The sequence below is a fragment of the Indicator indicator genome, chromosome 7, assembly GCF_027791375.1.
Source record: "Indicator indicator isolate 239-I01 chromosome 7, UM_Iind_1.1, whole genome shotgun sequence".
Classification (NCBI taxonomy): Eukaryota; Metazoa; Chordata; class Aves; order Piciformes; family Indicatoridae; genus Indicator; species Indicator indicator.
Genome location: NC_072016.1, coordinates 8415971 through 8434662, shown reverse-complemented (window position 1 = coordinate 8434662; position 18692 = coordinate 8415971). Strand labels below are relative to the sequence as shown.

The window sequence follows — 18692 nt, the reverse complement described above, 5'->3', positions numbered from 1 at the left end:
TGTACAGTGGTATAGAGCTGGAGAAAAGCATCCAGCATGAGGAATATGAAAACCTTTGGCTCTTTTGGTGACTCTCTCAGTGTTTTCTAATCAAGATGTTTCAGTCCTTCCTCTCCTGCTTTCTACTGCACAGAGCTCTTTGAGGCAGGGACTCCCCCATTGCATATAGAGGGTATGCAGCACTGTAATTACTAAAATTTCCAGTGCTAACATGATAAATAATGTCACTACAACTCACTACATTCCTTGATCTAGGCCAGACCTACCATACGCTCTGTGTAAATCATCTACAGCTCAACTGAATAATTTGTGGTAGTGGTAGACTGGTGGTGGACACCCAAACTGGTGTTAGACCGCTGACTCCAACTACAGCAAGGGGTACCCTACTCTGAAGGCAAAAGAGCAACAATTTATTCTCAATAGTTCATAGACTCTATGCTTTCTGATACCCTGACCAAAATGAGAGTAGGTAAAATGTCAGTATTCTGTATTGAGGCCATGTGCACCTAGAAATAGATCGATGGTGTCAGAAGATTTAATCCTGAGCAGGGCCAAAAATCTGTCTGTCTTGTTTATGTAGATGTCTTGTTGGGTTTTAAAGCAAAAAGACAACCTACACAAGGTAAATTGCACGTTTCCCTCAAGCCAGTGCAAAGGCACTGAGAGACACATCCTACACTAAAGGGGTTCACTCAAAGCAGCAGATCTTTCCAGACCTGTTTTGTTTTTACCACCTCCCCTGATGCACCAAGTGCAATGAAGGTATTAAAAGTATGCAAGTGAGTGTCAGCACTGGAGAAAAATAATGCATGGTTTCTGCTGTTTATTCTATGTAAGCTGGAGAGTTTAAGATGAGATTTGTGCTAGAATGAAACTGGCAGCCTGGCAATACACAAACAGACCCTGCTCTTGGGCTTTTGTCTTTTGGAAGACACAAAGCTGAGACCTCTCTTAAAATGCCTGTAAACAGAAAAGCCCTCAGGCCCCATGAGTTAGCCCTGTTGTCGTGGGTATGGCTGTATCTTACACACACCTGCAACACAGCTGTGCAGTACATAAAACAGGCAGGAGATATTTGCTTGTCTGGTGGTGGCAGAAACCTTGTGATGGGTGAACACAGACTTGTAGCCAAATACTTTTTACAACTTAGTTTTTCTTCCAGCAACCCCTTCATCCGAGACCTGTAATTCTCAGGTGAGAAGCCCAAACTGTTTAGCATCCCAGTACAAGCACAGATTCTGTTCAGAGGGTCTGGGCTTCCAAGGCAGCATTTGGAAAATACTCACCAGTCCCTGACTTTCAACCATATTTACTCAAAGTATCTGTTAGGTACTAGATATCTCTGTACACTGGATGGCATTCCAGTGAACGTGATCTCTAGCAAACAAGAGCTGCACACCAGAAGCATGGAAATTGCCCTATTTGTCTGTAGCTGCTGCTGTGTCCTTCCTCAGGTATATCCTTTCATGACTGCTGGAATGTTAGGCAGACTGCAGGACTCCTGGACAGTCACAGTGAAGTACAAGGGTAAGACACAGCAAGTAAAGCTCTACAGAAATTATTCTGATGCTACAGCTGTCCCTGAGCAGATAGACTCACTGCATGGACAACCAGTGCCTGCAGGTGATCTGTGTCCTCACAAGGTTCCCTGCTGCAACAACTCTGTTGCCCTGTCCCTCCTGTCTTCGGTACAAGACGTTGCATATTGCCTGATATCCTCAAGCCACTGAAATAAATAAGGGGGGGAATTATCTTCAGACACTCAGATCAAGACCAATGACCCCTCACAAAAGTCGTGCTCAACTTTCCCGATTCATTTTCTCCAAGTTTCCCAGCTCTTACTGCTGGTCCACATAAGGCTGATGCTCCAGCCATGGGCAGAATGACCCAAGTTCACCCTGCTGCCTCTCTCCCTCCCCTCTCCCACTGCACTTGTCCTAAGCTGACAATTCTTTGGGTAAATCGGCTTAGCAAGCTGGAAGGGCAGCTCCAGCGAGAGCAACCCCAGGATTAACCACCCTTCAACACTTCAGCATGGCTGGATCCCTTCTGCAGAAGCTCCAGCCAGCACCATGGTTTGCTGAGGCCCGTTGCCCTCAATACCATTCCTGACCAAGCTGAGCAGAGAGAAGAAAATTATTTTCCCTTGCACTAACCTTGGGAATGGCCTCAGTCAGAGCATAGCTGGCTTTGTCACTGAGCCACACTTTCTCCTTGGGTGAAAGGCCTGCACCAATGGCCTGCAGCTCTGACAGGATAGATCCATAGGGCATCACATGGATTTTCAACTCAGGCTCCAGGGTGGAGTCAAGCTGTAAGTGCTCCCTCACAGCTGGGTCCATCATCCGGTCACCATCAATGAAGAGCCTGAGAAACACATCAGACAGAGCAGATAAGTGGGACCACATCTGACAACAGCTAGAGTAAAGGAGTGAGGGAGAAACCATTCTGGTGTCACTTCAGGGAGAAAGGTGTTCATTAATTATATGCTATACCTCGTCCTATATTGTTTCAACCACACAGCTTAAATCCTGCTTTGAAATGGAGATGTAGCACCCAGCTGAAAAGAGCTGACAGCATTTTTCTCTTGTATAATCCATTGAACACAGCTGCATCTCATCACTGTGCTTCAAGCAGATGAGAGTAACAGAGGTAAAAAATGGCCACTCTCTAATGTTAAGGGCAACATCTGGAAATGGAAAAGCTACTGTTCTTCTAAGCATCATATTGTTCTTGCTTTCACTGAACAGTTTGGCTCAACTTTCTCACACAACCTGTACTTACCCATCTACTTTTTACCTCAGATGCATCTATCTAGGAGCTTGGAGATGCCTCTAAAAATTTGTACTTGCTGAGGTTCCTTATACAGGGCAGTCACCATAGCCTCTGTAGTTTTGCAGTGACTCATTAATGACACGACAAGTTTTCCAATATCCAGGCCAGAGTTGGCTCTTGCCCATTTCACTCAGGGCTCCAAGGGCCCCCTGTGTTATCTCATAGTGACAGACAGAAGGGTCAGCCATCATGCCCAAGGTCACCCAGCAAGTCAGCCAAGGTACTGAGAAGCACAGCAGAGCTCTTGGCTGCCTCTCTACCTCTGATCGGGGGAGGAGAGTAATTAATGTACAAGACAAAAGTGCTCAGAAAGGACATGAAAGTGTCTGAGTGTAGGCATTTTGAAAAGACACATGCTTTGTTAGAACAGCTTTCCCACAAAAAATGCATCTTGGGGGACAGAAGAGGGGAATACAAGCACCTGATTGTGTTCATTCCTATGACGGCGTATGCAAAAAACACAGGGTTGTACTCCACATCAGAGCCTCGGAGGTTGAAAAGCCCTGGAAAATAAGAATGCCAAGAATCACGGTCCTGGTCCATCTTCTGCAACACTAGAGAAAGCCAAAACTAATCTCAGCAAAACACAGTCAAGCGATGAGTCGTCACGGGTGCAGGCTGTGGGTCCAGCTCCCAGCCAGCCGTCCCACGTCCTGCTGCTTCTCCAGCAATTCTAAGTTGTGGCCAGCAGATGGCACCAGAATTGCAGTTCAAACACCCATCGGGCAAAGACATTTGGGGTTCTGCAGTGGGTTGGCTTGGAAGAAAGCAGATATAGATAAAAAAGACAAGGACATATGAAAAAAACGTAGCATTTGCCATGTCTATTCTCTTCCACGAAACAAAAGTTCACTTCTCAACAGCCAGAAAACTTCAGAATTACAAGTTATCATTTCCTTCCAATCCTTCTTTTTCCATACTTGAGGGAACAGTAAGACACAATGGGTAAGACTAAAATGCTCCAAAAAGGCCTCTCATTTAGGTGCCTCAAAATCTCAGAGTAAGACTGCACACTCTTAGTTGTTGTGTTGTTTTGTTTTGTTTGTTTGTTTGTTTGTTTTTAAACAAAGCTTTTATCCCACACAACTCCAGGAAAAGTCAAGAGGGGAAAGAGATGTCCAGCATCTCCAAATTCCTCATGTTAGGGTCAAATAAAAACCCCAGGGTACCCAAGGCATTAAGGTCAGCCAGCAGGACAGCTGGGAAAAGAACCGACATGTCCTAAATCACAACCCACCCAGCACTTTATTCATTGAGCTGTGCAAATTCTGACACAAATTGAAAATAGTTTGATTCTCCCCAGGGAAGGAGTAGGTCACTTGAAAGCAGGAAAGAGCCACAAAGAACTCTTTACTGCATGGGTACAAACTTCCTTGCTCAGCCGACTTCCAATGCAGTAAGGAGGCAACAGCCTTCTCTGTGGCTCTCTTTCTGTCACCAAACACTTGTCTGGAGTTTAATACAGTGAAATGAATTGGATAAAATTAAAGACAAGTTCTCCCTCTTCAGCCTTTAGAACAGGAAATCAGCTAGGTATACAGCAGTCAGCTTCTCTCATGATCTCCTGTGGTCCATCTTAAAACCCTTGATTTATAACCAAGCTTGGCTTTGCTGGAGACATTTAATCTGAAACCAGCTCAGGACACCAATTTATCATTAATTTAATTGGAGATGCGCCTGAAAAGGTGAGACAAACAATCTCTGCTCACACAGCCCTCCCCAGGGAAGAGTCATATTCACCACTCTCAGAAGCACTCCTTTAATGAAACAAGCTCATTGCTCAGTGTCCCAGATCCAAGACAGCCCACAGACCTCAGCAAGCTGGCTTCACCCAAAGCCAGAGATGTTGCCCTGGCAGTGCTGGAGCTGAGAACACACCACCTTCACATCTGCCTTTCTAAACCAGACATGGGACACAGACATTAGCAGCACTCACACTCTGCCAGTGCTGTGTTCCTACTGCACCAGGCTGCACACCAGTGATTTCTGCACAAAGGGTACAAAGCACTAATAACAACAGTCCCAGGGAAACCATTGCTGTTTCTGGCCATTCTCCCTTCCTACACACTGGGCTGAGGGCCAGGATGTGGAGATCTAGTCATTCTGAGGCCCAAAACATGGAGGACACTCTCTAGTGGGACCCTGGGTTGAAATGATCTGGAAATACAAGTTGAACCCTGACCGACTTGTTTTAACCAAAGCATTTGCCAAACACTGAAGAGATAAAGTGACTTACAAAGTCATGATTAGGAAGATTACTGTGAATGCTGTGTACCCCACCCTTGCCTTATGTATACAAAGCCACATGTTGCATTGCTTTGTTTACAACCCAGCCTCCACAGCAGAAAACAGTCTCCATCTTCCCATGGGATGAGGCAGCATCAGGGTATTTTACAGCCAGAAAATTGCACAAGTTTTTTTTTTGTCTTTCAAACTGCCTCAAGCTTTATATATAACCTTTGTTTCCCTTTGCCTGGGTTGTTTTTCAAAGGTGGTGGTTTGCTGCATTTCCCCTACCAAAAATGTACTCAGGAGCTGTGCTGGTGTAATAAGGCACTGTGCAGAAACACAGCCCTGCTGTTTGCGATGTGGTATCACCGCTGGTATCACAAGTTAAAGGACCTCTAAAAAACAATGTTTTAAGCACCTCTCACCCTGGCAAGGTTCTTCCTTTCCAAGGCAGGAAGAACACTGATTTTGTAAGAAGAAAGGAGAAAGGAGATGTGAAGACTTACATGCTACTTCATCCAAGGCTGTTACCACAAACCACAGGACTTTCCTCTCAGCCATTTTTGCACGGAGGGCTACAATTTTGTCTCTCCAGCTGACCCCTGAAAAACATAATATGAAAAGATACAGTCACAAACTTTACTGGGGATGATGAAACAAATCAACACACTGGACTTTGGAGGTACCCAAAGCACACTGTGCTTATGCTCTTCACTCCTTTCTAGTAACTGATAGGAACTATATAAATGAACTGCCTTCCAGACATCCATGGATTTGTTTGGAAGCTATCTAACCTCTAGCAAATGGTTACTTGGAGTTTTGAGGAAGATGGGGTCATTAGCTGAAATCCACTCACCTTCTTGACCTTTTCATAGTGGATCACATTGCACTGCAGCAATGTTTCTTTCACTGCTTTGTAAGAGGAAAGCAAAGAGGGATAGGGCAGTAGAAACAGTTCCTGTCTGTTGGGAGTTAGCTTCTCACCTGTGTAACTCAGGTCGAGTGGGATGAGAGGCTTGCAGGGGCGCTGAGGACAGTCTGTCCAGATTGTATCAATCAGGTTCTCTTTGACAGGCACAAGGTTGTGGCCAGCACTTCTCAAGGCTTTGGACATATTCTTCCACTGGTCTGCCAAAGGGAAAAGAGTCAAGAGTGATGGCTTTAAAGGACACACACTGCTTCAACAATGTTCCCATTCGAAGAGGGCAAACTCAAGAATCTGAGTCACTGCATTTCTTTCCATCCTCTCCTTCTTCCCATTTCCTTAAAAAACAAAGCAAAACCTATTGCAATTACAGTTCCACAAACGCAGCCACTACAGCCAGCAGCAGATACAACACCTCCCAGCCCCAGTCTCATGTTTGAGCAGAAGAAGTGCTTCAGATAAGAGACAGAAGTCACCAGAAGAAGCCACATGAGACCGCTGTAAGCATGTCCTCTACCCTAGTGCAGAACTATATGCTAGATCTAAGCTAGATGAGACAGGCTTCCACACAGCCACAAAACTGATCTTTAGCTCATCTGAATCAAGCAAATGTTTCCCCAGTGACCTTTGGTCTGGGCACCATGTTCTGAATCATGAGTAGATGGATACTCATTCATCTGATATAAATGGTAAATCTCCAGGAAGGTGCTTCTTACAGAGGAAGCTGCAGAGAGGCCAAGACCACTGAGCGAGAGTAATGGTGTGAGTTTTGCCTGGGTCTTCTGGCTCACACACTGGACATGGCATGCAGCAACTTTGTACCAAAGTGTCCATGACAAGCCACAGGCACAAACAAAAGATCTTGGAATCTCTGCTGGATCAAGGCTCTGCTTTTCAGGTAAGGTCACTGCAAGCCCAGAGAATATTCCTCATCCCTTGTGTTTCAGAGTCAACACAATGCAGTGGAGCTCTCATGACGCATGCCTAAAATTCAAACCCCAACCTGTTTTTCATCAACGTTTAAATCCACCACCTCATCTGGACTGCAACATAGTAAGCTACATAGCAACACACAACAGATTAGCCAGAGAAGTAAAATCTAGTTGTCCAATCTACAATTATAAAATAAAATAAAACCAACCAGCTGGAATAATGAATGGGTCCACTCCCACCTTCGAGCCTTCTGGGAGGACACTCACTAGCCAGTCCTCCTGAGTTGGTGTATCTTTCAGACCTACACAAATTTTGAGAAACAAAAGAAGTTCAAAGAAGCAGTCAAACTGAAGCATTCCCACATTACCCAAAAAGTCCAAGCTAACACATCAGATGCATCTACCTGACCCAAGAAGAGTCACAGGACACTAAAGCAGAAGTAGCAATGTATCAAAGAAGTCCCTAAGCCCCCACATGATGAGGTATACCTACAGCCCAAGCTGCAATGTGTGCAAAGGCACCAAGTAGCCTGTGGTTATTCTCTGTTTATCAGTGGAGCAGTATCCCAGCCTCCTGCATACCCATTCTCATGAGTGTCCAGTTGTTATCCATTTGATGTGCAGCTTGCAGGAAGTAGCGTCCATCTGTCCACATGGCTGCATGCTGGTCAGTTACTATGGCAGTACCTAGGCAGGGAGGCAGAAAGATGAGGTGACTTAGAGGTGGGGAGCCACCACACAGAGACACAGACAGCAGAAGGCCTGTTTGGAATGTGCTCCAATACCCTAAAAGGCAGCTCTGCTCACTGCTCAGAAGTCAGTCCAGTTTCAGCAGAGATACTCAGTTTCCCCTGCATTCTGACCTTCCAGATCAGAGACAGTATGCACAAGGATGCAGCCTAATGAACTGCCTCAGGTGAATGAACTTAAGCATACCTCAGCCAGTCCGTGGAACCAGGGCTTTCCAAACCCCCGTGCCAGAGACTGTAGTCTTCACTTGGCTGTTGTCACAGCAATACATATTGTACATCCCCAGTTTCAATCACATCCTCTTAAGGGAAGGAAGCCTGGGCTCTAGCCATCCACAAAACCAGCTGTTACTAGGCTAGCAGAGGTAGGCATTGCTGTCAGCTGCACCCCTTTCCCAAATATTACAGCTCTAGTAGATATGGCTGAACATGAAATATGAACATAGAACTCCTGCTGGTTTCAGTATCTGTCCTGTTCCTGATTCCAGATGGAGGGACACAAGCAGACAGCTGAGGGGCAATGATATCTCAGCAGGGTGCTATAGCTGCCTAGCCCTTGGTGAGAGGAAAAAAATACCAACCATAGCACAAACAGAAACTGAATCCAACTTTTCTGAGTCTGTGCACCTTGACTATACCCTCTGCCTCCAGATTAGCAGAGCAGTTTCCAAATATGAACTGTCTTCTACCAAACTCCCCCCAAAATGAGGCCCATTTTAAGCTGCTTCAACTTCTAAAGATGAAACAAGACCACAAGGTGAGCCCCTACGTGAAACATCACTGATTCGCTGAGCGCTAGGCTGGGAGCACAGGGCTCAAAATAGAGAGGAAGGTTATGAAGAGGTCATGCAGAAGGTGTGAAATTAATATAGGATTCATGTTACCCATTAACAGCAGCCCACAGCCCTGGATTTATCACCTTCCACATGAGGTCCCAGAGTAGTTCATAGGAACTGATGAATGGACCCTCCAAACACATAGGTAGCAGTATTTATTAAACCAGTTTACAACTGGGGCGAGGGGAAAGACCTCAGAAGACTAAAGTGACTCTCCAGTAATCACATAGCAGAGTAAGTTGCAGAGCTTAGGGCACAGTTAGGGTAAAAACTAGGTCTCCTGAAACACAGACCTATCCTACAGCCAAGAAAACATCCTGTCTCGGCAAGATAAGCAAACTTTTCCACAGTGTTCAGTTTCCAAATGGAGCGTTTCTGGCCCTGGCTCTGTTTAAACAGAAAGGCTAGCTGAAGTCCACCTACTCTTCACCCAGCCCAAACAGGCAATGTAAAGATCTGTTCCTACTGGCTGCACATGAAATGGCAGTACCACAGATTACAAGCACCACAGTAAAGAGTTAACAGGATTTTACTTTATGAGAGGTTCATTCAGGGGTCATACATTTTCTGAAAACTTGTTGTTGCTCTGTCATTACATAATTCCAGTGGGTAGCCAAGACAGAATACTGCAGACACTGAAATGGGAAGAAAACAGTTCAAACAGGCTGGATAGGGCTCCTTTTCCTTTTTGCTTCTACACCATGAATAAGACTGTTTCTCTACTGGGGAATTAATACATTAGCAAGAACCCAAGTTCTGGAAAGGTACCTGCAGAGCCATCAAATCCAGAGATGAACGCCCGTCTGCAATCACAGGGTGCCATGTACTCACTCTAGAAAACAAAAGGCAGCAATTATTTATATCAGCAGGGGAAAAAAAAAAAAAGATCAGCTGATGAGAAATACTTGATGAGATAAGCTTTTTCTCCTAAAGGACACCACAGAGAGAACAAAATGAGTTAAAAAATCCTAAGCTCTACTTCGCTGGAACATTTAATCATCTGTGATTATATTGCATTTATGTCCAACTGGGTTCTTTTTTTTTTTTTCTTTAAGCTGCAGCACTTTTCTCCCACAAACGTCTGTAAACAGTGAAGTGCTTCAGAGTTTGCAGATGTTTATTTCACACTCAGCCTCCCCTTTGGGCAACAAACAAATGCTGCCTTTGAAGCTGCAATGTGAAAGGAAGAGAAACTAGAAGCACCCCTTGATCTCGGAGAGGAGAGTAATCAGTGCATAAAATCTGTAAAACTCACTATCTCCAGTGGAGTCCATTCACTGGCTGTTGTAAGAATTCCTTTAAGACCTTCTTTCCCACAACAATGACATTATAAGGAAATCATCAAGCTGGTAAAACTGTTAGAACTTTGACTCTTAGGATCATGCTTAATTAGGTGCTGATCCTCTCACTTCTTCCCTGTCTACTCAAAACCCAACTACCCCAGAAACCACCAGACCATGTTTTGATGGGTGATAGGGAATCAAAGACCACTAGTCCATCCTCAACCCAAACCCATCACAACTTGTGTTCATGGACACAACTGCTGGCAGCATTACAGAAGAGCCTGGGAATGCACAGATATCTGACATCCATGGGAGCTGCCAAAACTAAAAAGAAAAACTGTACCTTGAAATGGCCCACACAACATTTTTATGGGATTCCATCCTGGCAAGTTCAGAGGTCAGAACTGCTCAGTAGGCCTGTTGATTAATTAGTACAACTCAGCAAATCAGCTTAATCCAGGCTGACAGTGTTGATGTTTGATCCCCTGGATTTGTACCTTCGAATGATCTGAAGCCAAAGTCTCTTTTTCTGCCCATAAAGTTTTGCTGCATCAAGCTGTGCTATGGCAAAAGAAACATTTTATGGACTGAGCTGAGAAATCACAGCCCAGTTCTTGGTCAGTTTTAGTTCTTACTGTGATACACACTGCATTTTCTTGTCTTTGGTCAAGGCTATTTTTAAATCATCTGACTGTTAGAAAACACTCCCTTCAAATCTGTTACTCTTCACTGCTCTAAAGAAGGCAGAGGACTGAAAGCAATGGAGTGAATGAGAAGTACAAATTGCAGCACCTAGGAACAACTCTATTTCCAATCACCCCATAGTCAAAACCCCTCCAGAACAGGTATGTCTCTCCCCTCCTGGGGAGCCACCCTAAGCAGCAACTACCAACCACTCAGCACTAACATTCTGAAAGTGAGCCTTGGGACAGTAAAACCCATGGTCAAAGAGAGGATTTGGCTAAGTAGCTTTTCTCCTGATTGCCAGGGGAAGATTCCTGGGATATGCTTCCAAGAAATCCCCTATTTTATCCAAACACTAATGTAAGTTGGCAGAAATAGAGTGGATACTGAGATTATGGGTGCCTTTAGCTCAGCCAGTCCAGTTCCCCGTGCCTCTTCCTGTCCAGCCCCACAGACCTGACAGGACTGTGGCATATGCTCAGCAGCTGTGGGGAGGAGAAAGGTCAGGAGACCTTAGGAGTCCTCTGCACATCTCTAGCTGCTGGGGTGGATCTGCCTTGGCCCACCACAGCACTGCCATCACCTCTAATTTCCTTTAAAATAATGAGAGTGACATTAGCAGATAGAGAGGACAAAGTTGTTTTGGGGAACAGAATCAAGCGCCCATTTCCCTGGCTGCCCATCTCAAAGCAGCAAGAGAGAACAGTAAAGGCAGAGTGATGCCAAACCTTCCCTATTTCCACATCTCCAAACAACTCTTCAGCCTGTTGACTGCTACTGCTCCCCATATCCTACACTTCTCAGCTCAAAGCTGGGACATGACCTCCGAGGGTCCAACACCTAAAGGAGATGTTGGAAATTTCCCAGTATGGGTGTCACTAAGCACACCTCAAATCAGACCAATGGTTTTGCTTCCCTTTCCTTGACCAACACAGCAGAGACTGTAGCCTAATCTGCTCATGCAGACTGGCAGTTTATAGGAAGGGTTAGCACTGAGCTACTGCATTTACAGCACAGAACAAAGAAATGGATTAAAACAAATTATTTTATTTTTTTAATCTAAAAGGAAGAAAAGAAGCCTATCAGTTCTAGATCTGGTAAAAGGGCTGACCTAAATTAACTAAGACCTTGATTATGTGGGAAATAGCTCATGCTGTCCCATTCACAGACAAATCCAGGCAGTATTTTAAGAGTTTACCATGATACAGATGAGATTTAAAAGGGAGTATGCGGGATCTGAAGGGGAAGATAGTTCATTCATCTGTCAGTCTGAACTCTTGCACACCCACCTGTTCTGTCCCATGCAGCAACCCCCCCTGTGCAAAGATGAGCCCGTGCTCTGCACGAGCTAAAATTACAGGGAAACACCTGCGTACGCCACACAAAGTACAGGACACAGCACAGTCAGAACAAGGTATGTCCCTGGGGCTTGTCTCGCAGCTCTGATGGCCTTCAACCCAGCTTTTCATGTCTGCTTTCCACCACACCTGTCAGTCCTTGACACACAGACAAAACTGGGGCCTGCATCACAAAAAACCCTCAGCTAAACCAGGATGAACCCCCCAAAATCAGTGGTGCTTCTCACCAGAGCCTGCATGGTTGGGCCATTAACAAGTTAAAGCTTATTCTACAGTAATGTCAACCAAGATCAGCAATGAAAAGTGCAGCTCACTGTCCTTAGAGCTAGGACACTGATGCCATTAAAGAACAAACACTGCTGTGTACTGGGAGGAGGTCAGTATTCACTGCCAAAAACCTAACCACATTGGTAAGATCTGGAACAGGTCAGTGCCACCTGTGTACAAGATGCCTCTTGCTTTATAACTCTGCTGATTCCTAGCTCAGAACAAGCATGTGTCAGAGAAGACAGCCCTGAGCAGAAACAGCATCCCTGCCAACCCAAACACAGGGCCCTGAGCTGGGCAGGTGCTTCCTTGATGTGAAAGACCAGCCAGATCTGACCAAATTTGTTTTCACTGAGTCAAGGCCTAGGGGTGGAAGCCAGCCCCACTTAAGCTGTGACTGGTTCCAAACCCAAGCTCTAATCCAAACATCATTCCCTCCCATTAAGAAGAAAGCTTCTCCAGTCTCTGAACATTCCCATATGGGCAGACTCCAGAATCAATGTAAACTGGGTGACACAACATAAAACTGGATCCTGCATTTGCTACTGCAACATCCCAAAAGCTCAGACAGGAGTTTTCAGCTGAACCACAAGGAATTAGGTGCATTTCACCCCACAATGATCCTTTGACGCTTCCAGCCCAAGATCTGCCTAGAACTCCTGAAAGAAGTAAGGCTCTTTGTATGGCTTTCAGCCCACTTTTGGCTGGGAGTGCCCTCCTTTCTCACCAGCCTTTGGATCACCCAGGTCCCCAAGGTCTTTTTCTTCTGACTTGTTATCACCAGCATCAAAAGTTTCAAAAATCAAAGCAGCAAACATCCAGGCCTGGCTGCAAGAGCCACAAATCCAAGGCATTAGCAGCCTTGGTTAAGCCAGAGCCAGCTGTGTCTGAGAGTCTGTGAGTCTTTCAGCTCCTTATACAACTAAACATGGAAAGCAAGGGATACAACTGATGGCAAGCTTCCTGGCAGTATTATAACCTAAGCCTTCTAGCCTTGGCAGGAAAACCAGTATTAAAAGCATCACAGAGTTCAAAGCTCAAACATTCCTAGTGTTACAAAGAGAAATTAGTCAGTAAGTTGCAGCATTGAGGCTGTATCAGCATCAGACCAATCCAGGGACACTCCTTTGCAACCCAGATGATAAAATTTCCCCCAATCTAAACCCTGTGTCAATAACACAAGAGGGAAAGCCCTCTTTGTTGACAAGTTCTCTGATGTGGATCCCAGGACAGCCCTCAGGAATTGCTGAGAGGCAGAGCAGCAGTAAGTAGCTTGGGTTGTGGGGAGGAAATGGCTTGAGTCACCAAAAGCTTGGGTACCAATAAACCACAATCACAGAGGGAGCTGCCCAGGAGCAAAACCTGACTGTGGGGCAGTAAAGTTCTTACTTGCATAGAGGAAACAAACCCTTGCTTGGAACATGAGGAAGCTGCAAACAAATCTCAGCTGATCACAATTTACCTGCAATCAGTAATCCAGTTCTGGGATCAACAGGTTTCTGCCAATCCCTAAAATTGCACCAATTTCCAAATTTCACAGACAAAATCCTGCATTAGCTAGTCAGGAGGCGCCAGAACCAGCAGCTTTTAGTAATCATTTCCATTCAGATAGATTCACTCTGCAGAGAAACCTGACCGACTTGCCCAGCAGGAAATAGCTACATGGGGTTCTCTGCTTAACTGCACTCTGTCAAGGAAAAGAAAGCAACAGAAAAACCCAGAAGTCCTGAGGGTCACATTCTTCAACTCACATGACAGCATTTAATGTCTAGTGAAATGAAACCAGAGTTATATATGGACAGAGGCAGCTCAAGGCAGGAATGCAGCAGACAATAGCTGCTGCAGAAAACGCCTTCCCTCTACCTGCCCAAGTTTGGATCTCCCTATGAGGAAACATGATGCTGCACATACAGTCCCAGGGCACAGGCAAGCCTGGACGTGGTTCACCCCAGTGCCAAGTCAAGGGCAAAGGTTCCGATTCAGTTGCATTTTGCTCTAGTGCACCCTGAGGTAAAAGGGAGCTTTGGATGTGAGCCAGGAAAGCTTCAGGTCTTTTGTTTCCTAAAAACGGCTGAGGAGGGAAAAACCCTTGGCAGTTCTTGGGTCCCCTAAGACAATGAAGAGTGAAACTAGCATACGAGCAGGCAGGGGAGGTAAAAGGCAGCTTAGCAATTTAAAATTAATGTCATGGACTACAAAAGTTTGAACAGTGGAAGCAGCAGCACACAACACAGTTACCACCACAGGTTACCACCCCGTACCCAGACTTCTCTCTTGACTGCACAGAAAAAGCTGATGCACAGCAGCTTTGAAAGGGAAGCGCCGCTGTGGCCTGTTTCTTCCCTGCTTTCTCTAAAGGCCCCTCTGCATGGCATCTGAAGGGCTTTAGCATAAGGCAGAAAATTCCAGCAAGAACTGGATCTAGCAAAGGGAAGCTCTGCAATGATTCTTTCACCATCTAGCTAAAGAATATGTGTTGATCGGGAGGTGCTAATGGGGAAACTAAAACCCAGATAATGTCTTTTCCTCCCCCAGTAAATCCATTCTTTCCAACAGCCAGGATGGGGACAGCAAGTGCTCTGGCAAGCTTCCTTTTCTGCAGCATGAGCTCCCTGGAGACAATCTGATGAGAAGCTGCTGGTGGAAGATCCACACTGATTTGTTACAAGAATATAAAAACCTCAGTCTCCTGAACAGACTCCAGAAACTTTTTCCAACTTGATACTTCTCAGGTTACCCAGCTTTTTATGCTAGAACCATTAAAGCAAGTGAATTAAGGATGACTTTAGTCATCCCTCTCTTTTTTTTTTTTTTGCAAGAAAGGAAAGTACAATCATTCCTATACTCCAGACATACATACATACCTGGTGGGCATCTCCAGAGGGCACTATGTAGGCTTGGATAGGCTCCTGGACATACTTGGGACTCTTCATCACCTGCCGCAGTTGCTTCAGCAGCTCTGTTGTAATTTTTGGACTCATCTTCCTACCTGCAACTAAAGCAAAATAAAACCTCTAGAGACTGTCCAGTCATCCCAGGCCACTCACATGCACAAGTTGGGGGACATCAACACTGGAAACTCCCCTTGCAGACAACTGTGTTAACACCATCCCTTTGAGCCCAGAATTCTTCCTGTCTTGTCACTTCACTTATGTTCCTTGAGAATGAGACATCAGCTTGAGGCCAGCAAGTCAAAGGTGGTCTGTTCAGTAAAGGACTTTTCCCACTGGTGAAGGACTGGCATGCCCAGGGGTCACACACACAAGCTTAACACACTTGACAACCTTTCTTACATGTGGAGAACACCAGAACCAGACCACCTCAGACCTGTTCTCTGACAGCCAAGAAAGGTCTCAGCATGTGATGCTGATAGTTCCAAGAACCCACAAATCAGATGTAGCCCCCTCTAGCACGTGGACAGAGAGAAACCTTCATTACTCTGGGGGTAGAGATACTGTGGCTTGTGTGCAAAGGAACACAGGCTGCTGGGACAGCAAGCCATGCATGTCAGTGACTCAGAAATGGAACAGTGAGAAATGCAATTAGATGCTTCAGTATAGCCCAGGGTTTCAGAGTGAATTGGTGACCAGATTAACTCAGACAACAGAAATCTGCTGTCAAGGACATACACAGTGATGCACCCACTGGCCATATTTACCTCCATGTTAGTTCACCTACACAAAAGTAGAACAGGAGGAAAAGCCCACTGAGCTCTCAAGTGACTGGCAGGGCACTGGTAGGAAGGCTTAAGGGAGACTTCTCTAAAGACCTTTGGCAAATGCTCTGCAGATCTCAACTATGTCAGGCAGGCAGTGGTGGGGCACAGTGTGAATGGAAGCCAGCAGATCAGAGGGGAACATAAGGGCACAGGCCAATCATCTTCCCTTGCTATGTTTTTGTAATGAACTTGTCTCTGGCATTGCAGTGAACACCAGGCTCTCAATTTGCCACTCAGAAACCATCAACAGCCAGGGCCCACTGTGAGCACTGTGTACAGTGATGCACCAGGCCAGGCTGCTGTGCTGGCAAGAGTGAAGGCTGCAGTGGAAAGCACTGACTGCTGGGGAGGTTCAAGCTGTGAGGGAGGTCAGGCATGAAAGTCCAGGAAAATCAAGCAACCTGAACCTCTTCAAAGGTTCCTCATTTTTAGTTCACTTACATCTCCAAAGGGTGTCCAAAGCAGGGTAATTCCCTTCCCAGCTTTCTACCTTTCCCTTTCACATTTTCAAGAACATGCTGGGATCTCACAATTTCAATGCTGCCACTATCCAGGGCAAGGTGTATAGGCTCTGTGCTGCTTGTATGCCATGCTATGCAGTATTTTATTTTGACCAGTTCATTTCATGGCTCATTTCACAAACAGATCAGAGATGGGAGAAGCACACTGCACTCAAGTCTCAAACATATTTTGCTTATCCAGGCACTTATTTGATTTACACCTTAGTAACTACCAGGAGCCCCAAGTGCCATTACGGTCTTATGCCAAAACACAATTAAGACACAGTCCCTGCCCTGTGATGTTTGCCATCTAAATAGGAAGACAGAAAAGCTGTCTCCATTTCACAAGCCATAGGAAGACATGATTTGACCCAGGTCAAACAGCAGCACCATGACTGAGTCAAGAAATTAATCAAGATCTGATTAATTTGGGTGTAAATATCTCAACTCAACCCAAGATCACCATTCACACATCCAGACCTGCATGTGACTGTCTGCCCACAAGTACACTTGTTTAAAACACAGACCACAAGAAGCAAATCAAGCTCAAAAACCACCACGCACTATATCCTCGAATTGGTATCTTGACTGCAGTGCCTTTGCTGGGATTAGACTACACCTCAGATTCATTTCCATGACAAATTTCATAGTTTTATACAGTGCTTGCAGGCTACACTGAACTTTATTATATGGTGATTGTTTCTGTCTGTCCTTGGTAACATTCTGCTGTAACCTTCTGTAACATTGATGCTGATTTATGTTCAAAGAGGAAAAAAAGCACAAAGGAGAGAGAGCAACAACATAGTGACTAGCCAGCAGAAAAGAATCTCCTTCTACAAACTCAGAAGTACACAGCTTCCTTTCTTGACCTGTGCTTTGTCTTCAGGAGCTTGGAAGACTCACTTAAACAGGCAAGAAATGACAAGGCTTTGCCTTTTAATAAAGCTCCTTGCTGAAAAGCTACAGTTTTCTTAGTAAGCAAGAATTTCAAGGACAAAAAAAAAAAATTTAAAATGTACTCTCACTGTTGAAAGATTTGCTTGTGATACTACAAACACACCTAAGCTAGATAAACAACAAAACCCATACTAAGGAAGACATCTATTTTAGTTAACCCCTGTAGCATAAGAAATCAGTTTAAAAAAATCCTCCACAATTTTTCCAATAAAATTCTTCTTCAGCTTCCAGAAAAATAGAGCTATTTTCTCACAGATCTTTGGTAGTCATTTACTCTGGTCCCCCTATAATTTTTAACAGGTGACCTTTCATTTCTTGGCCATAATTATAAGCCTCTATAAAGTTAAACCAGCTCCTCTATCATTACTTAATCACTCCAATGATTAAAACCAAACACAGCTGAAATCAAGGCAGTAGCTTTAGCAATGCACTAAGCAGTCCCATTACCTGCCCTAGTTTTTTCAAAGGTATCAAACTGCTGGTTTGTTACCTGCCTCTGTAGATCCCCAGGTGTGGATGTCTCTTGCCTCGGTTCACACAAGATACCATTCAGCTCTTGGCTTGGCCTTCATAAAGCTGTACTGTGCCTGAAAAAGCAAAGGGCAAAAAAGATACAACAAACTTTGTCCCCCATAAAACATTCTCACTCCCCAGCAAGGAGCTGAAAATGCATTGACTCTGCATTCCACTGGAAAGATTAGAGATGCACTAAGGGTGAACCATAGGGGGGAAAGCAATGTCACAAGGGCTTGTCATTTGCTTGTCAAGACTGACGATTAAATCTTGCAAGGGTCTGCTGTTTTACACCCATTTGTTTTCATTCTGTCCAGAGGCCACTCCCCATTTCACAGATGGGGGAAACTAAGGCAAAACAGAAATAATGTGCACTGCAGCATGATGGCAACTGGACCCCAAAATCTGTCAACCTCTACACATGTATTATCGATACTTCATTCGGACTTAAGGAGTAAGTCCTCCAAGAGCCCATGTCAGATCCTGCCTTGATAGCATCTCCATCACACACGTGGGGCAAAGAGTGACCACGAAAACGCTGCCAGAGGAACTAGACACCTCCTTCTGCCTCCCACATGAACAGAGAGTGATGGGATGCTGCAACCCCAGGCACCAGCAACGGCGAGGGTGGGGGACACCAGTCCCCTTGTGTCAGTGTGTGCGTCAGTGCCACGGCGGGGGTGGGAAGCGAGGACAGGAGGTCAGGCTACATCTGGGTCTGCCTTTGGCTGCTGTGTTAGACCACCCTGCGCGTTTGTGTCCTGTTTGCTTCACACACACTCATTCTCTTGCTGCTTTCCTCTTCGTTTTCTCTTTTATGAATGAACTTGTTCAATAAGCACGTAAGCTTCCATTTTAAGAACCTCACAGCCAGGCCTCTCTGGCCTAGGCTGGCAACGTCTATTG

At 45.2% G+C, this 18692-nt stretch overlaps 1 protein-coding gene across 1 annotated transcript in view; it reads right to left on the bottom strand.

Annotated features, from left to right (window-relative positions):
- Positions 1–17788, bottom strand: part of XPNPEP1 (X-prolyl aminopeptidase 1) — a 33285-nt gene extending 15497 nt beyond the window's left edge. Inside the window, exons 1-9 of the mRNA XM_054382645.1 lie at positions 17764–17788; positions 14963–15093; positions 9275–9338; positions 7504–7608; positions 7131–7223; positions 6049–6192; positions 5571–5666; positions 3257–3338; positions 2157–2367 (exon numbers count right to left, since the gene is read on the bottom strand). Coding sequence (XP_054238620.1) covers positions 2157–2367; positions 3257–3338; positions 5571–5666; positions 6049–6192; positions 7131–7223; positions 7504–7608; positions 9275–9338; positions 14963–15079 — 912 coding nt within the window. The 5' untranslated portion in view covers positions 15080–15093; positions 17764–17788. The remainder of the gene's footprint in view (positions 1–2156; positions 2368–3256; positions 3339–5570; positions 5667–6048; positions 6193–7130; positions 7224–7503; positions 7609–9274; positions 9339–14962; positions 15094–17763) is intronic.
- Between the last annotated feature and the right edge of the window lie 904 nt (positions 17789–18692).